The following is a 24,484-nucleotide window of genomic DNA, read 5'->3' as shown; positions in this document are numbered from 1 at the left end:
TACACTTCTCCAAAATCTGGGCAAGATTCATACTCCTCTTGCAACTTCTCAAGCCTTATGACTTTTGTGCTAATCACAGAAAGTAAGGTGACTCGACGACTCAAAGCATCAGCTACCTTATTCTCAACACCAGATTTATGTCTCAAAACAAAAGAGAATCTTTGCAAAAACACAACCCAAGGGACAGGTCGAGCATTTAATTTCTTTTGGGAATTGATGTGGTGAAGAGCATCATGATCAGAATAAATGACAAACTTATGGGGTGTCAAATAATGGCTCCAATATCTTAAATCTTGTACAATAGCATAGAGTTCTTTGTCATATGTTGAATACTTCTTCTTAGCCTTATTTAATTTCTCACTAAAGTAAGCTATAGGGTGACAATCTTGGCTAAGAACTCCTCCTATGCCTACACCAGATGCATCACATTCCACTTCAAAGACCTTATCAAAGTCTGGTAGGCGCATCACCGGTGCTTATGTCATTTTCTTCTTGATTTCTTAAAATGCTTTACTAGCAGCATTTGACCATTGGAATTTGCCTTGCTTTATACAATCAGTGATTGGTGCCATGATTGTACTAAATCTGCGTATGAAGCGGCGATAGAAAGTTACAAGCCCATGAAAACTGCGAACCTCATGAATGTTCTTGGGTTCGGGCCAATCCACTATGGCTTTGACCTTTTGTGGGTTAGCAGAAACTCCTTTAGATGATGAAACCACAAAACCTAAGAAAATGACACTAACAGTGAAGAAAGAACATTTCTTGAGGTTGGCATACAAGTTTTCTTTCCTCAAAGTGGAATAAACTTGTTTAAGATGGTCCAAATGTTGCTCCTTTGATTTACTATAAATAAGGATGTCATCAAAGTACACTACCACAAATTTGCCCATGAAAGGCCTTAGCACTTGTGTCATCATTCTCATAAAAGTACTAGGAGCATTTGATAAACCAAAGGGCATCATAAGCCACTCATATAGACCATCATTTGTCTTAAAAGCAGTCTTCCTTTCATCACCTGAGTGCATCCTAATCTGATGGTATTCACTTTTCAAATCAATCTTCGAAAAGATTATGGCTCCTGACATCATATCAAACATATCATAGCCTAGGGATAGGAAAACGATACTTCACAGTAATCTTATTAATTGCACAACTATCCACGCACATTCTCCTGGATCCATCTTTCTTTGGGGTTAAAAGTGCAGGGACTGCACATAGGCTTAAGCTTTCACGCACAAATCCTTTATGTAAGAGCTCATCCACTTGTCTAACCATCTTATCATGTTGAGGAGGGCTCATTCTATAGTGGGGCAAATTTATGAGTGCTGCTCCTGGACAACGGCATGTCGGCGGCGGTTGTTGGAGATGATTTCAGTGGCGGGTTGTGCGAAGACGTCATTCTGTTGGTGGGATCAGCAGCTTGGTGGTGGATTTCAACTTTCTTGTTCTCAATTTGGCGGTTTGAAGTTGTGGATTTGAAATTTTTTTTTTGGGTGGAATTTATGTTCTTTGTTTTGGGGGAGTAGTGGGCTTTTCTGTTGGTTTTGGGATGAAGAATTCGTGTGGCCAAAGAGGGTATATGGTTCAGACTGGTTCTGGCTCCGGTTTGTAGATCTCGTGAGGTAAGAAATTGGGTTGGGTTGGTTTGCAAATCTTGTGGGGTAAGTATTTGAGTAATGGCATGTCTGGTGGTTGAGTTGTTTCTGATGGTGAGTGTGGCTGTGGGTTGTCAGTCGTGATTTTAGTTGCTGAAAGGGGAGATCGGGTTGAGCTCTGATACCAAGTTGATGCAAGACAACCTAGGCTTCCCACCTAGATTTGTCCTACCGAAGAACCTTAGGCTTCCCACCTAAGGTGTTTGGAATCACCACCAAACAAATCAATGAAAATAGTCTCAATAATAATAATAATCTGTAAAGTACAAAAGAAACCATCTGGAGTTTTATATATAGCTTCCATAAATCACAATGATAAAGATAAACTCTCTTAAACAAATCTTGAACAATCTCAAATACTAATATGATAATCTTAACAATCTCAAATACTAATTCAATACTAAAGATAAACCCAAATAAAGATAACATAAATGATAAACATAATCTCCACAGATGTGCTATCATATGATGTCCACACCAATTGTGTCCCAAACATTGATTGAATTTTTTTTCCCCAATCTTAGTTGACCTCTTGTTCAGTCGTTTGTGACATTGGTTTTGAAATTGAACATGGTGTTGGATCTTAATCCAATGTTCTTTCATAGACAAAAAGATTGAATAATTTATTGATAGCCTCACACATGCTATTACTTTCCATATCTGAGCATGCTTAATTAGTACTAAGTACACGTGTTAACGAATTTTGCATAAGATAGAAGATTACGTTTGTTACATATAGGAGCTGCACCTGAAAGAGGTTGGTTACATGGCCACATGCACAACAATATGGAAGATAAAAAAAAGAAAGCTTATCATATGGAGTTTTTATTAACAAATCACTTATGGGTTTCCTTCTGTTTTTCAAATGTAAATTTCCTTTGTGTCAAATGGTTTACTTCTGCTGGGAACATCTGCCAAGTTACAAGATTCTGTCAAAGCTTTTGTAATTTGTGGTCATTTGGTTTTATCCGGAGGCCGAGGCCCTAAAACTCTTGTGTCAACATTTGCTTCATAAACCTGAGAGGATTGCAGAACTGCATCATAAGCCTTTGAAGAGAGGTTAAGGCCTTCATTCTGAGCCCTCAGATATAACTCATACGCAAGCCTTGGTTTACCATCCTTTGCAAGAGCCTCAATCAGCATTTCATAAGTAATCTCATTTGGGGTGATGCTCTGAAATTTCATGCGATGAAACCATTCATATGCTGCACCACTCATTCCGTTGCGTGCACAAGCACTGATTATTGCATTGTATGTCACAACTGTTGGCTCATTACCTGTTGAAACCATTTCCTTAATGATGGCATCAACCAAGTTTAACTTCCCTTGTCCAGTGAGAACTGAAGCCATAATTGTGTAGGCATACAAGTTTGGTTCAAGACCTACCCTGATCATATGGTCCCAAACCCGGCGAGCCTCATCATATAATTTATTCTTCTCCAGTGCACTAAGCAAGGCTCCGTAGGAGATTATTGTAGGTTTTTCGCCTTGTTCAACCATCCTCTTAAATATTTCCACTGCAGCAGAAGTTTCTGAAGCCTTGGAACAGGCAATAAGAACTGCATTCCATTCCCTACTTCCAGGTTTAAGGCCTTTTTCTTCCATCTTGTTAAGCAACCTAACACCCCATCTCCAAATTCCCCTTTTCTTAGCTGCAGTGAGAAGAACATTAAAGTGAGAAATTATCAGCTCCTGTGACATGTTATTTGGTCTTGGCCCCTTGTCCAATAAATCCTCATATATCTCCAAAGCTGCCCACCACTTCTTAGCCTTCCCCATCAGCCAAATCACATGGTTACAGACCGATAAGCTAATTTGAGAGTGCCTTTCTCTAATTTTAGTATACAGTTCCTTTGCCACAATGTAATGCTCTGCACGGGTACAAGCCCACAAAAGCCGCTCTTGTTCTGCCCGACCAAGTGGAAGGCCAGCATTATCCATGTCATTGAGAAGTTTCAACACATTTGTGCTCAAATTATTACCATTCACAAGCCACCGCCGCATCACTTGGTAGCAAACACGTAGTGTTAAATTCTCAAGCTTAACAAATTCATTTTCCCAATCTTCATTAGCATCTTTCCTTATGTCACCTTGATGATAGTTTTCCCTGAACTCAATAAAGAACCTTAAAGCTCCATTCCCATCTTCCATTTTTCGATAAGTCAACAATGCTGTAGAATAGGAAACTGGAGAAGGCCTCCAGCCCTTTTTCTGTATCTCTTCAAGAATATTAAGAGCCTCGGTAGTTTGACCTTGGTCCAAGTAAATTGCCATCAAAGTGTTGTAAGTTACAACATTAGGTAAGACCCCTTCCTGAGTCATATCATCCAAGACTTTCTCCATTTCTCCATATTCTTCAGATTGTTTTACTGCACCCAACAGACTATTATATATGAAAAGATTTGGACCAATCAAACCATTAGTTTCATGCTTCTTTTTCTTGAGCCACTCAACAACAGCAATCGCAGAACTCATTCTCTTGTCTCTACCAAAACCTCTAATCATGGATGAGTATACTTGAGAGGGCAAGTCACCCATGTCCTTAAGAACCTCCTCCACATCATCTACAGTTCTTGCAAACCATAAGCTCTGTGCTAGTGAACGAACGTCAACTTTTGTACTCTTCTCTTCCCCATCTCCTTCCCCACTTTCAGCATCATCATCATCTTCTCTTTTATTATCCCCATCATTTACTTCACCCAGTTTATTATGATCAGCATCCTTTCTCTCAATTTCCCCCGACACCCCATTAGCCAAATCCAATCCTTTTATTAAAAATTCATTTCCTATTGCTTGTTGCTCCAATGCACATGCCAATGCAACCAAGGCACCAAAAGAACTTGTCATTGGCATACAAAAGAGAGCAACTTTAAGCTTAGAGTACCCAAATCCCAAATCAAATTTGGAGCTCCCACAGCAACCTCCATGCTTAACAACTCTTGAATTATTTGAAAGTAACAAGAGACCAGCACTTCTACTATGACAAACATGAACACCAAGACCCCTTATCTTTTTCCTTCTTCTTCTAGTTTCAATTCTACAAGAACCCAGTTCAAAACCCAATTGAGATACCACCCAAAAGTCACCCTTCAATGGCAAAGTAGTTAAAAATTGCATTTTCTATACATACAAGTTATCAGTCAAGACTAAAACCCAGAACTGGAAATCCTACCAAAAATTAACAAGGCATAGCATTTCCTCTCATAACAAATATTTGTTTCTTGTAAACTTTCTAGCTTACAAAAAGTAGAAACATGCTTGGTTCTGAGATAACAAACTTTAATGGAGATGGGTTCTTACCTTAAAGGTTGAAGAGCAAGAAAGAAAGTTGCAAAACTGGGTTTTGCTTTGTCAAAATTGAGTGGATCTCTGAAGTGGGTAGTGAGCATTCTCTATTGTATTCTCTCACTGGCGCTGTGGTTTTCTCAGAGCCATTCATTCATTTGCAACGAGAATGAGCGGTCAGCTAAAAAATCAGTTAAACAAAAGACTTTCATTGGGCCTAAAATGCGAATTGGCATTCCCAAAATAAGTCTATCATGGGCTCCAAAGACTTTGAGTAGAAATTAGGAAGGGGAGCTTTTCTTTTTTTAATCATTGGGCCCTTGAACGTGTTGGGTAAGGTGATAGAAGTGTGATGATAAAATGAAGTATTTGGTTGATATTTTCTCTTATTTGTGTTAGGTTTTTTTAGTGTTGGCTTCTTTCATGACATTTGCTTATAGTCAAACTGAATTCTTGATGTATTTTATATTAATGTAGAATGGGTTAAAGTGTATAAAAGAAATTCTAAAGAATTGTTGCTAAAATAGTTCGCTTAAACAGAGGTCAAAGCTGGTCAAAGAAGGGTAATTAGACTCGTTAACCTAATTCAAGCAGGTTCCTGCTCAAGTGAGATTGTGGGAAACATATTCTTTGTTTAGATTTGAACTATGTTTTCAGCTGTGGTTCAACCCTAATCAAACACCTATTTAAACACTTCTTAATTAAGCACATTTTTTAGAGTAAGAGAGGCACATAATTGGAGCCATTCAGTGAAGAAAATTTATTAGCCTCCATGCTAGTGTTTTCATAAGAAATCTAGGTGTTTGGTTTAGGAATTTTCATCACTCAATTCTCACTTTTCATCACTCAATTCTCAAATTTCGTGGGCCCCACCTTAAGGATGCTTATTTGGTTCAATTTTTTATCTCAATTCTCATAACTCATTACTCAAAAATGTGAGTTAGAGTTATGAAAACTGAAAACAACTTTTAGGAGTTTTCAAAAATTGAAAATTGAGTTATGGGATATGAGATATGATTTAGGAATTTTCATCACTCAATTCTTACTTTGTATCCCTTAATTCTCAAATTTCGTGGGCCCCACCTTAAGGATGCTTGTTTGGTTCAATTATTTATCTCAATTCTCATGACTCATTACTTAAAACGGTGAGTTAGAGTCATGAAAACTGAAAACAACTTTTAGGAGTTTTCAAAAACTAAAAACTGAGTTATGAGATATGAGATATGAGATAGGGGTTATGAGTGATGAGTTAACCAAACAGGAGCTAATAAAAAGTTACTTTATTACTGTTTATATGTGTGATTAAAGAGATTGAAACCACAGAGCTTTCATCCTAGTACTACTACTGCGAAGCCAACCCAAATTGCAGAGTTATAAATTTAATTGTATATGAATAAATTTCAAGCTTTAATTCTAGACAAAAACCTGATGGGTGAAATTATGACATATCATCTGGACAAGAATGAGTTCAGTTGAGATTGCATAGTGATGAATCAAGGAAATTTACCAATGAGTCGCACGATGCTCCTTTCGCTCGTATGTTAACCTGCACGAAACAAAGGAGAAAACCTATCGAAGGACACCGGTGTGGTGCCGGCCAAACACCCTCCGAAGGTTAAGTCAGAAAGTATTCTCACAACTCTAGAGTGCTAGAGAGGGGTTAATTATGTGTACCTTAGCTTGTGAGGGTATTGGGGCTTTTATAGTGGCATAAGGTTGACATCCCTTTCTTGGCGCGGAAGTCTTTTCCTTATAGGACTCTCCTTGTAGAGTCCTAAACGTGATGAATAGATCTCCTCCTTATACGGAAGATCTTTACCAAATATGTAAGATTTCCGGAGTCCTACTAGCGCAAGGACTCTATTTGGGGCCCTTGTGAGAATGGGCCAAAATATCCCCCATGAGGGGCCCAACAGGCCCATGGACAACCAGCCCACCTTCCTTCACTCCGTCCATATCCGGCCCGTTTACATCAGATTCGTCTATTGGAGGCCCGTGCAAATGACGGACTCGCTTATTCGGACGTCCGCGGACCATATTCGGCCCGTCCAATCACATAAGACATCCCAATGTATTTTGTCCCTTTCAGTTGCCCCCTCACCCGATGGGTCTGTCAAGAATAATGAACGGACTCATGGGGTGACGGATCTTAAACTCGGTCATGCATCCAGGACATCTGTATCCGTGAACTTTCATCCGTACACTGCTGGATCAGGAGCTGATGCATTAATGTGTTGTGCCAAGTGTCATCCTGTCAATGGCTGTTGTTTTGGAACGAGGCGTCGCTTCGTCTTCCGTGCACTTCTATTATAAATATCAATCCTCCGCCCCTCATTTCTCCACTTGTTGCTAGAAGAAATTGTCAGAGCGAGTCCGTCATATCTGTCAGAGAACAATCTGTTCACTCACGCATCCGTTGCCTGCCACATCTTGCTCCAAGCTTCTGGTGAGTTATTTTATATCCGTCCTCTCTTTTTTCTTTTGTTCTTATTTATACTTCATGTGTCCGTCGTTATTTCCAACCCCGTTAGAGTTTTAGGTTCTGTCATTACCTGTAGGCCATGTCTAGTGCGTCAAGTAACCAGTCGGTCGTTCGTGACGGGGCGGATTATGAAGGGGTATACTCGTCAGGTCCCAAAGACCTTGACGTCCCAAGCGAGAGTAGTCCGTCATCATCTTCCTCGTCCTCAACACATGAGGGCCTGGAGATGATCGAAGTCCAAGAGGTATCAGACGACGAAGAGCAACTGGTGAGGTCCGTCGTGGGGGTTGATGGACTTAGGGAGTTCATCTTGCCCCCAGAGTGGACGGTCCACGCAAAAAAAAAAAAAAAAAAAAAAATCATACACTTGCCATGCAGATCTAAATTGGATTTGTTCATCGTGCATATTCCATATGTCATATAGAATTGTATCTAGGTTTTTTCCATGCATTATTATTATTATTTTTTTGTTTCTATGACATGTTCATTGCTAACCTTGTCTATTTTTCATAATTATTATATTGTCATATAAACACAATTTAGCTACAAAATTGGTTGTAGTCTTAGGTTATAATTTTATTCAATAAAATAAACATTACTACATATTTTTAAAATCTAACCGTTGAATTGCATGTTCTTTACTCTCTTAATATACATATCAAATTTTGTATCAATCAGATATTATTTACTATATGATCTATAAGCTAATATTTTATACATAATTTTAAAATATAAAAACTTGTAATTTAAATAATTTATTGATGACATAGTTATTAATCTTTAATTTTCTCGAAATTTTGCAAGCATGGAAGATATAAGAAGAAGATGTAATTCAGTGGTGGATTTGTCAAAATTCACCTCCAATAAAAAGATATTGAGTAAAATTGCAGCTTAAGATATCAATCAATTTTATAGCTAAATTTTGTCATTTTCATATTTCCTTTCAATGCTTTCATGGGTTGTTTTTCCTTGTTTGGTTCAAAGTACATGGATTTATTTATATTGGCCAGTGTTTCCTAGGAGATCAACTTAAGTTGCGCGGGATGGGTGTTTAATATCTTCCCACTCAGTATGTTAGCCACTGACATAGATCAAACTTTTTCCTTTATAATTTTCTATGACTAGGAAGTCTTTCTTTTTATTGTATATAGGACCAAAGTATTGTAATTATAAATATGATACTATTTGTAATTATGACAGGACTAAGGAGTCATAGGTAAGAAGATTCACCAATCATCACAATGGAAAAAGAAGAATATTAAATATTAATGAGCACTATGATTATGAATATGATATTATTTGGATTTTGATATGCTTCGGATATCATAAATATAAGCAGGCATAAAATCCAATTGTGCCTCATCTTATACTGTTATCATAAGCACAAGAATAATAAGGTAGGGAGAGTGATACTGGTTCTGCACAATATTCTAGTACAACCCATGCATGCTACTTTATAATTGAGCTTAAGATAGCCTTGATGCGCATAAAATCTCTGGCTATATCTTCTGATTAGCATGCCAACAAGAAGCAAATCTTGTGGGGTGCGTGAAGGAATCAATCTTCCACTGCATTTTCCCTTTGTAATTTGTAATATGTGTGAGCATGCCTTCCTAGATATCATATCTCTAAGTGTTCCAAGAAAGGGTAATTTGTTAAATACATTTTCTTTGGGACTGTAAATATTTTTTAACTAGCCACCTGAAGTAAAATACAAAACACATGGTTTTAAGTCTCAATCCCAATGATCATGTGAGATCATAGTATGTGGGTTGTCTGATAGAAACCGAAAGAATAAAGTTGACTCCAAATATGTTTAGAGCTAATGGCTATAAGTACATCATCATTCAATATCTTTTTATTAGATATAAATTTTGACAAATCCACAATTAAATTACGTTTTCTTTTCATATTTTTCGTACTTACAAAATTCTAGAAAATCAAAATTTAATAAATATATTATCAATATATGTTTAAATTTCTATTTTTTTTTTTGTAATATAAGATTATGCATAAATCGAATAGTAAATAATATCCGATTGATACGAAATTTGACATGCGTATTAAGAATATAAAGATCATGCAATCTAACGGTTAGATTTTCAAAATATATAATTATGTTAATTTTATCAGTGAATATTGTAATCATTAACTCTAAACATGTTTGGACTTTGGAGTCAAACTTTGTCCAAATTGAAATACTTGAATTGAATTTCCATGTGACCATCCATGTCGGCTCAATATCATTTTTTTTTAAAAAAAAACTTTTAGTTGAGGCAGGTTATTTATATGCTAATAATTCTTCTTCAATTATAATAGTGCCTTTGCCTAAAATAGGATACATGCCACAATATGAGAAATGTGTCCCCTGAACATATAGGGCCCATGGCACGTACTTTTTGCTTACCAAGGTGCTGGTTTTCAGAAAAACTGTGAGCACTATCTCTTGCACTAGCAGCCATTACCAGAACATGTGGGGTGTCCTCAGCCCTAACGCCTTATATAAATTTCAAGCTTTTTCCTTCAATTCCTCTTTATCTTTCTTCTTTACAAGTGCTAATAAGGTCTCTAATTGGTGGAACCTGCAAATTTTATTATATGGGTCACCTTATATATGTATGTATTGTACATTTCTTGTAGTCAATTAATTAGTAGTTGTCATGCAATTAGGCAAGGAGAGCTAGTTAATTAGGTGTGTCTTTAGAGAATCTTTCATTGTTAAATTGGTTACTTATCCCTAAATCTCGGATGATAATTTGTCTTTAACAAAAAAATTGTATAAAATTGATTGGAGAACCTTTCAATGTTGAGGGAGATAAGACATGGTTGAGAGTGACTGTATGTGTATTTTTCTAAGAGTCTCTCTCACATGGGTTGATACCCTAAAGAATAGCCAACCACCCTACAAATGTTAAACCCAAAAAGAAATCTCAAGTCCCGCCAAACTAGTTACCTAACATTATTTATAAACCAAAATCACAAGTTTAAGAGTCAAGACAAAAAAAAACAAAATAGCTTTGGTTCTTTGTTTAGTGTAACATATATTCCATGGGGCATTTAAGAGCTATGGCCTTCTGGATCCAGGAGAAAATGTTGTTTTAGGACCAGTCTGCATAATATTTTAGCTATCTATGATCAGGGGTTTCTTTAACTCCAAGGTGAAAGATGCAAAATATTTTAGCTACCTATGATCAGGGGGTTCTTTAAGTCCAAGATGAAGGATGTGATATGACACATCTCTATTGCATCGATAATTGAGGCTGAAAAGACTTGAACTTTGGACGTGTTTATTGGAAACATCAAAGATGCCGGTTAAGTTACGAGATGAAATTTTTTTTTTAGATGAAACATCAAACATCCCTATGATCAGTTTGAGGTGGACATCCAAAGTAATTTTTCTGAACCAACATTTCTCTCTTGGGGAATTCAAAGATTAAGCAGAAGAAGAAAGTCAAGAATTAGAATATGGGTTTATGGATATAAGAAAATCTAATTCTAATTTCTTTTCTTTTGCATTTTGTTTTATTTTATAATTTATTACGGATAATATATTGAAACAAAAGAAGAAACAATTACACAAAGCAAGCAGGGCCTGGACCATCTCCTTCTACATGGTTGAAAATCCAGGATGGAAGGGTGAAATTTTTCCTTTGGCATTTAGATTAGCAGCATAGAAATCCTTTGTTCTAATCATCGCTGGAGCCATGAAGTTTTTCCATAGGGATGAAGTAAAATATATGAAAAAACAAATTTAAAAATCCAAAGAATGACCTACAACATAATTTTATTTATGTTATTTTCTTATATACAACAAAAATATTTGTATTGGTCTTTGTACGTGCAAGTTAGATTTGAACTTATATGAGAGAGTAGATAAGCTATCTAACCGTACTTCCTGATGAAAAAGCTCATGAGTAACAAAAAAGCAAGGTTTGACATCATAATGTCTAGAGAAAGAGAAAGTGATTGCAAGAATGTAAAGTGGACAAAGGATATGCATGGAAAACCCTAAGAAAATGATGAAAAACCACGGTTTGAGCAAGAGAAAATCACTCCTGCTCTGTTCAGCTTTCGTATTGTATGAAAAAAGGGGTATCTCTTGTACAATAAGGATGTTTTTCCTCAAAAGAGAGACCTTGTTGTCTACCTTACTTCCTTATCAACTTTCTACTCTTTTCTCAAAAGATCTACTTCGGTTATTATAGTTTGAGGAATATGGCTGAGTACAAAGATAGGTGTCAAGTTATCATTTTCTTATTTTGGACCTTACTACAGCAAATGTACTATTTGGTGGCTTGAGGAGAGAGAACGCAAGCATCGGCACTGTTGCATGACAGTAGGTGACTTTGCCATTGTATGGGAAATAACTCTTGAGCAATGAGAGGGACATCAGAGGTGCTGAAGATGATACACGTGTCCCTGAAGTGGTCTAACATGCACTCAGCCAATGAGGGGTGTTTCTATAGTACTTAATCTTAGGAGGTCACTATCTCCCTTTTTATGAGTGCTTGAGTACCCATGTTAGATGCATATCTTACTTCCTTCCCAAGGTAATCACACCCTTGACAAGAGCTAAGGATAATATCTTGTAGCCAACGTTTCATCTCCCTTGCTCATAGCCACTCCACATGTAAGGTTCAGATCTAGCCACATCAACACTCTCTCATGCCTTGGTTGGTGTACTGTACAGTCTTATTGGATTAGTTTTTACATTGGTCAAAACTTTTTTTTTTTTCATCTAACCAATTTGTAAACTATGAACTGTTTTTAAAATTATATTAATTAAAACTAATATTCTTTAAAATTATAAATCAAGATTTTTTTAAATAATTAGAGATTACACAATTAGAGTATACTAATAGTTGAAACATATAAAAATTAATCAATTTTAAATAAAAATATCACATTACATGCTTAAATCAATACAATTCAATATAATAAAAATATAAAAATTAATGAGAAACCTTATTTTTTAAAGATGACAATACAATAAGGATCTTAACTTCTAACCACATAATTCACAAATTTTCTTCTAAAAATAAAATAATAAAAATATAGTGTCCATATCTCTAATTTTCCAAATGCAAATTAAAAAAAAAAAAAATCTTTTTGAAAATAACGAAGGTTTTTACTTTTGGAGCATAAATGTTGAATATACTTTAATTTAATGAGCTACATACAATCTAAGAACAATAAAAACACATACCTTAAATATATTTTGGTTTAATAAGCTAAGTACGGCATAAGTGTAATAAGAGAAAAAATTCATACATAAGTAATTTATATTAATGAGATGGGTATGGAATAACTATAATACGAGGAGAGGGTAGGAGATATAGTAGTCATCTCTATATATTATGTGAATTTAGAAAATTAATTATAATTTCAAAAAATGTCAAAAATACCCCTAATCTAATTAGATAATCATTATTCCTAAAAAATAAAAAGTAGGGCTAAAATTTCAATTCAACAAAATTCAAAAACAAAAAACTACCAAAGAAATTTGTTTTTCCCCTAAAAATTAGCACACATTCACTATGTAAAAATATTGTGGACATATCATTTCTCCTATTTAAATATATCTCACACAAGTTTAATATACTTTTTTTTCCTAAAAATTAGCACATACTAAATCTAGTAGTTTACTTCTTTTCAAAATCCTAAATTTTAGCTTCTTAAAAATTTCTTCCAATGTAACCTCATTAACAATGGACAAATTGAAAATTAAAAATCACTACACTAAACTCAAAATAAAAAAAGAATCTCATTCCATGTGTGGAGCACGTGTGATCAGGTTAGTATTAATGTAATATAATTCCTTGAAAAAAATAATTAGATGGGTTATATCATTAACTAAAATTTAGATATACTTTCATTTTTTTTTTATATGAAAAGTATATGATATTTTTATATGAAAAGTAAACGAGGGTGAGGATGATTTCAAAAGTTAGGGGGCCATGCCCCCTCCCCACTCCCCACCCCCCAAAATCTCCTCTCTCCGCCAATTGTTCTATTTTTAGAATTTCACCTTATACTTCAAAAATTTCAATATGTTATGTTCTCTCTCTCTCTCTCTCTCTCTCTCTCTCTCTCTCTCTCTCTCTCTCTCTCTCTATATATATATATATATATATATATATGTCATGTTAACGAGTGCCCTTGGGCACTCCTTAATAATCCATTTTAGAAAAGTTTTTATACCACTTTTATGGGAAATGAAAAAACATGTCAAAATATTAATTATTTTTTTTTTCATTTCCCATAAAAATTTTCTTTAAATAGATTATTAACCAGTGCCCTAAGGGCACTTATTAGCATTTCCCTATATATATTTTACATTTTTTAATTGTTAAATTGATTAATCATATAAAACATAACACTCAAATCAGGATAAATTTCTTTTTTTCTTTTTCAATGAAATGGGATTAGAAATCCTTAGAGTTGATTACCTCTTAATTGATGAATACTTACATCAAATTCAAAGCTGCCTATATAATTCCCACAAGGAAACCTTCTTAATTAACTAGATACAAAAGAGAGAAAAGAAGCCTTTTTTTTTTAGGAGGAAAAGAAAAAGATGTTCACAAAAGTAGGGGACAATACAGCAGTGCGAAAAAAACTTGGTGGTTCTAATTTTTGGTTTCCCCAAACAAGCCGTTATTTATTAACGGTTCTTAAACGAAGATCGAAGCTCATAGACACACAATCAAAGATTCAAAGAAGCATTAAAAAATGAAAATGAATAAACCCAAATTTTATTAAAAGACCAACCGACCAATAAACTTGATTGCGTTTGGCCCGCTAATCAAGCAAGCGTGCTTGAAGCACCCACCCCCCCATGTGCTTTTCTGCCCAATATTAGCATTGCAAAGTCCATGCCCATATTCTTCACCATGTATGTGTCACATTCTCATTGTCCCATTTAATTTACTAACATGCATAGTTTCTCCTTTTTTCTTTTTTTAATCTTTTGGCAATACTCAATGGCGGCTTCTATTTTATTCATTCTTTGTTTCCTTTTGTCCAAATGCACAGGCTCTCTCTCTCTACTATTATATAACTAGCTAACCCCAACACTTCTTTTCCTCCATCACTGACTTTTGAGTTTTGAGAGAGAGAGAAAGCTAAAAGAGAAAGAGAAAGAGGGAAGAACAATGATCAAGTTGAGGTCAAAGAGGTTTAGCAGAAGCAGTTCTAAGCTGAATAATGGTGGGAATAGCATTAAAGGAGGAGCTGAGAAAGTGTGTGGAGGCATTAGTACTGAAATCAAATGGGAACTTCGACCTGGTGGCATGCTTGTTCAAAAGAGAGACAATGGTGGAAGTAGTGAGGGAGAGGGGATGATCACAATTAGAGTCTCAACTGTCTCTAAATGGCATGACATTTCTATTGAAGCCACTTCTACTTTTGGTAAGACTTTTCCCATGTTACTACACTGCCACTCATTTATATTACATTGGTTGAAGGGTTTAGATTTAAAACAATAACTATTAATATAAATACAAAGAAAATTGTGATTAGTACAATATTAATTTCACACGACTTTATCATTGATACTACTTTTATATGAGATACTATACATTTTTATTTGGAGCCGGTTTGATTTGAGGGGAGTAAAGTGAGTAGAGTAGAGTTTGTCGGAAATTAGGAGCAGAGTAGAGTAGAATTGGCCAAGAATTAGTCTAATTTTCAATTAACTTAACTCTACTCCCTTAATTCAAATTGGCCAAAGGTTATGGGTCAAAATTTGTATTACCACTGCAAATCTTCTATTGTGATGATGATTGATTGAATTTCTTCTTTAATTTTTGTTTTCAGGAGAATTGAAGATGATATTGTCACTGGTAACTAGTTTGGAGCCAAGAGAGCAAAGGGTACTGTTCAAAGGGAAAGAGAGAGAGGATGATGAATACTTACACATGGTTGGTGTTAGAGACAAGGACAAGGTGCTATTGCTAGAAGATCCAGCCACCAAGGAGAGGAAACTCTATGGCTTGGCTGGAACAAAACCCATTGGGACTCCTTGTCGTACTATTAGTGTATGACACTAATTTATTATAAACTTCTTGTTAATTATTACTAACCACCAAAAATGTTAAAACTTGGTGATGGGTTATCCTTCTTCACTGGACTAGACTAGGGACTGGACTTATTGTATTATTTTTGTGTCGGTTTGGGCAGTTTTAAAATATGTAAGCTGATGCACGTACTGTGTCAAATTGCAAATACTTTACTATGTTAATAGAACTGTTTGATTTTCTTTGTGGCCTACAAAAATTATTTATTTATTTATTTTTGAGATAATATAGACAGAAGACATAGAAGATGGGGGGCTTACATGCAAATTATAATGTTTTCTTTATCCTTATTTGTATACTAACTATGCGTGCACGCCTACGCACATAAAATTATGTCATGTAAAGTGAAAGTAATACCAAAGACTATTTAATTTTAAGGCTAAATTGCAAATTACACCCATAAAATTTGAGATTGTTTAGATTTTATATTTTGAAATTTTAGAATTTGAATTTTACCCCTTGAAATTTGGAGCTGTTTGGATTATACACCTTGATATTTCAGAATTTGAATTTTACTTCCTGAAGTTTTATTCCTTTTGTATTAGTAACTCCTCTGTTCATATTTTCCATTAAGTGTCACACAAACTTACCACGTGTGTTTAGTTCATCGATAAAATGATGCCACGTCATTTTTATTATGCCATGCCATTTTTAATTATTTAATATTTTTTAGGCTACAAAAATAATGTGACATCATTTATTAGATAAACTAAACATGCGTGACAAGTTTATGTAACACTTCACAAAAAATATAGATGGAGGGGTTGCTGATACAAACGCAAAAGAACTTCAGAGAGTAAAATTTAAATTCTGAAACTTCTAAGTATAAAATCCAAAAACCCTCAAAATTTAGGGGGTAAAATCCAAATTCTGAAACTTTAAAGTGTAAAATTCAAACATCTCCAAAATCCCAAACTTAGGGATGTAGTTTGTAATTTATCCTAATTTTTATTATTAAAAGCTGTCATTTTATGGGTTCCAAAGTATAGATTGCTTGAGCAAAATTGAAGTGAGTTCCATCAATTGCCTACATAAAGATTTCATTAATAAATTCGTGCCAAGAAATAACCTAAAGATTCTAGCTAGGCTCTGAAAATTTAGGACAACCGGGGTCCCATGACAAGTATTCCATCCCCTTTGTTGTAATGCATTCTATTATAGTATTATGTGTAGGGAATTAGCTTCAAAAGATTTTGTCTTCTCAGTGGCCGGAAAAATGATTTCTAGCTAGACAATGATACTACTTTTTAAAAAAATTGTTTGGAAAGGATTGTACGTAGAGCCCAAGAATTCAAAAATAATTTGGTTACCACTTTCCCAATGACATGAATTGCACGTCCCACTTGAAGAGCAAAGAGGCCAAATTATTCCTAGACACTCAAACAAGCTTTATGCTCAACCTTTTTTTCTTTTTCTTTTTCAGCTAACTCCTCAATAATTGTAGCTTTTCAGAACACTTAAATTCATAATGCTCGGGAATTATGCTGATGATTTTTCTTTTATAAGTTTAATCCTCAATAATTGTGGCTTTTTCAAAACACTTAAATCCATAATACTTGGGAATTATGCTCAATATTTTATTTTTTAGCTTAATCCTCAATAATTGTATCTTTTTCAAAACACTTAAAATCATAATGTTCGAGGATGTTCCTCCCTTCTTGTCTTGTTTCTACAGGTAACATTTGGGTTAGTGGCTTTCATGGGTTGGTAGATTGGGCTGGGTTAGAATTTTATTTTAAGTCTTGACTTGGGTTCGATTTGGGTTGATAATTTTTTCAATCCATAGGACCCAACTCCACACACACACACACACACACACACACACATTAGTTTAATTTATTTTGATCTTCTAAGAATTAGTTATGATGGATTTGAAAATTTAAAATGTAATTTAAGAATATTACAATTATTTATTGAAAAAAATCCTTAAATAGTTCATGAAAGTCTAGTTTATTTATTTATTTATTTTACTAGAGATGAAACATTTAAGCAAAATCTACTAGCATAACTTGATTCATGTGAGTTGGGTTGAGTTGGATCGGTCGGTTTTGCTTAGATGTGGGTTGGGTTGGGAATTTCTCAACTTGACCTTCGCGGGTTGGGTTGAAAAGATCCTCCAACCAAACTCATGCACATTCCTTAGGTAATATCCAAAATAAATCTCGAGACAATGAATAAAGTTAATTGGAATATTTTTAATTTTGAGATGCTATGAACCCATGATGCTGATAAACTCAAATGAGAAAAATGACAATTTTCATATTTTAGCACTATTTCTTCCCCTTTTTCGAAAGATAACTTAATTTTGTAGCATACAACAACATATTCACAAGCCCATCTTAGTCTAACAAAGCCTAGTGCAAGACCGGTCTTTATGATGAAGCCTAGATAGAAATACAATTATGGGGAACTATGATTTCTCTATGCCAGAAATCCACGGGCAAGATTATTCACATTAGGTGTGGGCATAGTTTTGGGCGTCCATTCTTGGGCCGCCTAAATAGCTAAAGAAAAACAAAGTCCAATAACTAAACTTTAACATTATATTTATGTATATGATGCCAGCTTTGATTCTTTGAATTGGATTAGAAACTGAAATTATATATGGATGGATTGAAGGCCTTCAATCCGATTAAAATTTTTTAACAAGTTTTTTTCAGTCGACCATTTGGAAGAATACAAACCACATGAAAATTTTGTATCTATTTGCCCATGCGGCAAAAAAAAGGAAAAAAAGATGAAGTGCAACAACTTAACCCAAAACAAAAAGATGAAGAAGCAAAGTCACCCCAATTTTGGCTAATTGGAAGCCTTGGAAATTTCCTTATTAAAGAAGCATGCACAAAACATATTACATAACTAAATAAAAAGAAAGAATTTATTGATCATGTTTATAGGGTGCTAGATAAGGTGTGAATGACATTTAATCATCGAAGAGTGATAAGAAATATATGAATCTTTGGGAGCTTTTTATCTTTTTATCATTGTCCTTTGAAAATGATATATATTTGCGCTTCAAGAGTGTTAAAATAAATTGAAGGAAATACATAATAAATGTGAAAGTGAAAGCAATGAGATCGAAAAAGAGGGAACACCAGTTACGTAGTTCGATTTGATTATTTACATTCATGGTGTAAAGTCTTAAACAAAGTCTTAAACAACTACATCTGATATATATGATCAAAAACATTATATAGAGAACCTAGTAGGTTATAATTAGGAGCTACAAAGTTAGTCCTAAACGGGCTTACACTAAATTAGCTCTCTTGGACCATTATACAACAACCATTATATTTTCTGTTTAACAAAGAGATCGACGGGGNTCTGACATGGTTTTGGGGTCGTTTTTGTATAGTGAGAACAAAAACTTGCCCTTCCGCAATCCGTTCGTGAAAGCTGCCACCAGTATCTTGTCGTCGGCTTCATCAATTGAGAGTGCTTCCTTATTGAAGTGGGTTATGTAGGATCTTAGCGTCTCGTCTTCTCTCTGCCTGATGCTCATCAAACACGCTGTGGACTTCTTGTACCTGTGTCCCCCTATGAAGTGTGAGGTGAACTGAGCGCTTAGTTCTTTGAAGGTGCTGATGGAGTTCGGCGTCAGCCGACTGAACCAAATCCTCGCAGAACCCTTCAGTGTAGTTGGGAAGGGCCTACACATGATTTCGTCCGGTACCCCCTATAGATGCATCAGGGTTTTGAAAGTCTCCAGGTGATCCAGAGGATCCTTCACCCCGTCATAGCTATCTATATTCGACATGCGAAACTTGTGGGGTAGGGGGAAGGAGTTCACGGCCACAGTGAAGGGTGAGTCGGTACGATTAACCAGATCGTCAAGGTCACTGGAGACTCGCCCCTTGAGCGCGTTCATCATGACCTCCATCTGTTCCCTCATTGCCTGCATCTCGGTGGCAATATGTGGTGGAGTCGCATCCGTGAGGGATGGCATGTTCACGTGCTGTCTCTCCGGCCTGCTTGGGGCGTGGCTGCCTTCAGGTCTCTCCTGATTCCTGTTGGGAGCGCTAGTCCCTTCCTGATCTTCTGGCCGGTTATTTAGTGCCGCATTCTTCTGGCGCAGCTGTTCCTCCAAGTCGAGGTTCTGTTTGGTGAGACGCTCCACGGTGGTACTGAGGGTCCGAACTTGTCTTTCGAGGGCAGTCGTGGGTGGTTCTTCTCCTTGCACGTCATTAGTAGTTGCCATTGAGCGAGTGAGTACCATGCAATCTTTTAGTCCAGGAAACGATAGTATGGCTTAATTACTCGATCCCCACAGACGGCGCCAACTGATGAATCAAGGAAATTCACCAATGAGTCGCACGATGCTCCTTTCGCTCGTATGTTACCCTGCACGAAACAAAGGAGAAAACCTATCGAAGGACACCGGTGTGGTGCCGGCCAAACACCCTCCGAAGGTTAAGTTAGAAAGTATTCTCACAACTCTAGAGTGCTAGAGAGGGGTTAATTATGCGTACCTTGGCTTGTGAGGGTATTGGGGCTTTTATAGTGGCATAAGGTTGACATCCCTTTCTTGGCGCGGAAGTCTTTTCCTTATAGGACTCTCCTTGTAGAGTCCTAAACGTGATGAATAGATCTCCTCCTTATACGGAAGATCTTTACCAAATATGTAAGATTTCCGGAGTCCTATTAGCGCAAGGACTCTATTTGGGGCCCTTGTGAGAATGGGCCAAAATATCCCCCATGAGGGGCCCAACAGGCCCATGGACAACCAGTCCACCTTCCTTCACTCCGTCCATATCCGGCCCGTTCACATCAGATCCGTCCATTGGAGGCCCGTGCAAATGACGGACTCGCTTATTCGGACGTCCGCGGACCATATTCGGCCCGTCCAATCACATAAGACATCCCAAGGTATTTTGTCCCTTTCACATAGCAACTTGGGATGGTGATGCAATATCTCAACTAAGCGGAGCAATGTAGTCTGTAAATTTCCCGTATAGAAACATAACCTTGCAAAGATCTCAGGATCCTATCCCAAACATTACAAGATAATGGCCAAAACATGATGTAATAAAAATTTGAAGCCAAGCTACAATGATAGAGAAAGCCACTACCCTGAACAATCCATGTCATTAATCGCCAAAACATGATGCAATTAATTAAATCATACACTTGGTTTCTCAAAAAAAAAAAAAAAAAAAAATCATACACTTGCCATGCAGATCTAAATTGGATTTGTTCATCGTGCATATTCCATATGTCATATAGAATTGTATCTAGGTTTTTTCCATGCATTATTATTATTATTTTTTTGTTTCTATGACATGTTCATTGCTAACCTTGTCTATTTTTCATAATTATTATATTGTCATATAAACACAATTTAGCTACAAAATTGGTTGTAGTCTTAGGTTATAATTTTATTCAATAAAATAAACATTACTACATATTTTTAAAATCTAACCATTGAATTGCATGTTCTTTACTCTCTTAATATACATATCAAATTTTGTATCAATCAGATATTATTTACTATATGATCTATAAGCTAATATTTTATACATAATTTTAAAATATAAAAACTTGTAATTTAAATAATTTATTGATGACATAGTTATTAATCTTTAATTTTCTCGAAATTTTGCAAGCATGGAAGATATAAGAAGAAGATGTAATTCAGTGGTGGATTTGTCAAAATTCACCTCCAATAAAAAGATATTGAGTAAAATTGCAGCTTAAGATATCAATCAATTTTATAGCTAAATTTTGTCATTTTCATATTTCCTTTCAATGCTTTCATGGGTTGTTTTTCCTTGTTTGGTTCAAAGTACATGGATTTATTTATATTGGCCAGTGTTTCCTAGGAGATCAACTTAAGTTGCGCGGGATGGGTGTTTAATATCTTCCCACTCAGTATGTTAGCCACTGACATAGATCAAACTTTTTCCTTTATAATTTTCTATGACTAGGAAGTCTTTCTTTTTATTGTATATAGGACCAAAGTATTGTAATTATAAATATGATACTATTTGTAATTATGACAGGACTAAGGAGTCATAGGTAAGAAGATTCACCAATCATCACAATGGAAAAAGAAGAATATTAAATATTAATGAGCACTATGATTATGAATATGATATTATTTGGATTTTGATATGCTTCGGATATCATAAATATAAGCAGGCATAAAATCCAATTGTGCCTCATCTTATACTGTTATCATAAGCACAAGAATAATAAGGTAGGGAGAGTGATACTGGTTCTGCACAATATTCTAGTACAACCCATGCATGCTACTTTATAATTGAGCTTAAGATAGCCTTGATGCGCATAAAATCTCTGGCTATATCTTCTGATTAGCATGCCAACAAGAAGCAAATCTTGTGGGGTGCGTGAAGGAATCAATCTTCCACTGCATTTTCCCTTTGTAATTTGTAATATGTGTGAGCATGCCTTCCTAGATATCATATCTCTAAGTGTTCCAAGAAAGGGTAATTTGTTAAATACATTTTCTTTGGGACTGTAAATATTTTTTAACTAGCCACCTGAAGTAAAATACAAAACACATGGTTTTAAGTCTCAATCCCAATGATCATGTGAGATCATAGTATGTGGGTTGTCTGATAGAAACCGAAAGAATAAAGTTGACTCCAAATATGTTTAGAGCTAATGGCTATAAGTACATCATCATTCAATATCTTTTTATTAGATATAAATTTTGACAAATCCACAATTAAATTACGTTTTCTTTTCATATTTTTCGTACTTACAAAATTCTAGAAAATCAAAATTTAATAAATATATTATCAATATATGTTTAAATTTCTATTTTTTTTTTTGTAATATAAGATTATGCATAAATCGAATAGTAAATAATATCCGATTGATACGAAATTTGACATGCGTATTAAGAATATAAAGATCATGCAATCTAACGGTTAGATTTTCAAAATATATAATTATGTTAATTTTATCAGTGAATATTGTAATCATTAACTCTAAACATGTTTGGATTTTGGAGTCAAACTTTGTCCAAATTGAAATACTTGAATTGAATTTCCATGTGACCATCCATGTCGGCTCAATATCATTTTTTTTTTAAAAAAAACTTTTAGTTGAGGCAGGTTATTTATATGCTAATAATTCTTCTTCAATTATAATAGTTCCTTTGCCTAAAATAGGATACATGCCACAATATGAGAAATGTGTCCCCTGAACATATAGGGCCCATGGCACGTACTTTTTGCTTACCAAGGTGCTGGTTTTCAGAAAAACTGTGAGCACTATCTCTTGCACTAGCAGCCATTACCAGAACATGTGGGGTGTCCTCAGCCCTAACGCCTTATATAAATTTCAAGCTTTTTCCTTCAATTCCTCTTTATCTTTCTTCTTTACAAGTGCTAATAAGGTCTCTAATTGGTGGAACCTGCAAATTTTATTATATGGGTCACCTTATATATGTATGTATTGTACATTTCTTGTAGTCAATTAATTAGTAGTTGTCATGCAATTAGGCAAGGAGAGCTAGTTAATTAGGTGTGTCTTTAGAGAATCTTTCATTGTTAAATTGGTTACTTATCCCTAAATCTCGGATGATAATTTGTCTTTAACAAAAAAATTGTATAAAATTGATTGGAGAACCTTTCAATGTTGAGGGAGATAAGACATGGTTGAGAGTGACTGTATGTGTATTTTTCTAAGAGTCTCTCTCACATGGGTTGATACCCTAAAGAATAGCCAACCACCCTACAAATGTTAAACCCAAAAAGAAATCTCAAGTCCCGCCAAACTAGTTACCTAACATTATTTATAAACCAAAATCACAAGTTTAAGAGTCAAGACAAAAAAACAAAATAGCTTTGGTTCTTTGTTTAGTGTAACATATATTCCATGGGGCATTTAAGAGCTATGGCCTTCTGGATCCAGGAGAAAATGTTGTTTTAGGACCAGTCTGCATAATATTTTAGCTATCTATGATCAGGGGTTTCTTTAACTCCAAGGTGAAAGATGCAAAATATTTTAGCTACCTATGATCAGGGGGTTCTTTAAGTCCAAGATGAAGGATGTGATATGACACATCTCTATTGCATCGATAATTGAGGCTGAAAAGACTTGAACTTTGGACGTGTTTATTGGAAACATCAAAGATGCCGGTTAAGTTACGAGATGAAATTTTTTTTTTAGATGAAACATCAAACATCCCTATGATCAGTTTGAGGTGGACATCCAAAGTAATTTTTCTGAACCAACATTTCTCTCTTGGGGAATTCAAAGATTAAGCAGAAGAAGAAAGTCAAGAATTAGAATATGGGTTTATGGATATAAGAAAATCTAATTCTAATTTCTTTTCTTTTGCATTTTGTTTTATTTTATAATTTATTACGGATAATATATTGAAACAAAAGAAGAAACAATTACACAAAGCAAGCAGGGCCTGGACCATCTCCTTCTACATGGTTGAAAATCCAGGATGGAAGGGTGAAATTTTTCCTTTGGCATTTAGATTAGCAGCATAGAAATCCTTTGTTCTAATCATCGCTGGAGCCATGAAGTTTTTCCATAGGGATGAAGTAAAATATATGAAAAAACAAATTTAAAAATCCAAAGAATGACCTACAACATAATTTTATTTATGTTATTTTCTTATATACAACAAAAATATTTGTATTGGTCTTTGTACGTGCAAGTTAGATTTGAACTTATATGAGAGAGTAGATAAGCTATCTAACCGTACTTCCTGATGAAAAAGCTCATGAGTAACAAAAAAGCAAGGTTTGACATCATAATGTCTAGAGAAAGAGAAAGTGATTGCAAGAATGTAAAGTGGACAAAGGATATGCATGGAAAACCCTAAGAAAATGATGAAAAACCACGGTTTGAGCAAGAGAAAATCACTCCTGCTCTGTTCAGCTTTCGTATTGTATGAAAAAAGGGGTATCTCTTGTACAATAAGGATGTTTTTCCTCAAAAGAGAGACCTTGTTGTCTACCTTACTTCCTTATCAACTTTCTACTCTTTTCTCAAAA

The 24,484-nt window shown here is 35.2% G+C and overlaps 2 protein-coding genes across 3 annotated transcripts; one reads left to right on the top strand and one right to left on the bottom strand.

Moving 5' to 3' along the window:
- Nucleotides 1-2,351: 2,351 nt before the first annotated feature.
- On the bottom strand, nucleotides 2,352-5,138 carry LOC112007052 (protein LOW PHOTOSYNTHETIC EFFICIENCY 1, chloroplastic). Of its 2 annotated transcripts, XM_065778643.1 has the most exons (2): nucleotides 4,959-5,138; nucleotides 2,352-4,695 (listed from the first exon to the last, which is right to left on the bottom strand). In XM_065778643.1, the coding sequence occupies exons 1-2, from the start codon at nucleotides 5,045-5,047 to the stop codon at nucleotides 2,613-2,615; spliced, it is 2,172 nt and encodes a 723-aa protein (XP_065634715.1). In that variant the 5' UTR covers nucleotides 5,048-5,138; the 3' UTR covers nucleotides 2,352-2,612. The 2 variants fall into 2 exon arrangements, with proteins under 2 accessions (XP_065634715.1, XP_023895133.2); XM_024039365.2 differs by having other exon boundaries at nucleotides 2,352-5,097.
- Nucleotides 5,139-14,444: 9,306 nt separating this feature from the next.
- LOC112006995 (BAG family molecular chaperone regulator 2) lies at nucleotides 14,445-15,685 on the top strand. Its single transcript, XM_024039315.2, has 2 exons — nucleotides 14,445-14,835; nucleotides 15,244-15,685. Exons 1-2 carry the CDS (start codon nucleotides 14,580-14,582, stop codon nucleotides 15,468-15,470), a joined length of 483 nt encoding a protein of 160 aa, XP_023895083.1. The 5' UTR covers nucleotides 14,445-14,579; the 3' UTR covers nucleotides 15,471-15,685.
- The last annotated feature ends 8,799 nt before the right edge of the window (nucleotides 15,686-24,484 follow it).

Source organism: Quercus suber, unplaced genomic scaffold (genome assembly GCF_002906115.3).
Source record: "Quercus suber isolate HL8 unplaced genomic scaffold, Cork oak 2.0 scaffold_188, whole genome shotgun sequence".
Taxonomy (NCBI): domain Eukaryota; kingdom Viridiplantae; phylum Streptophyta; class Magnoliopsida; order Fagales; family Fagaceae; genus Quercus; species Quercus suber.
This window is presented reverse-complemented; position numbering and strand designations above follow the sequence as displayed.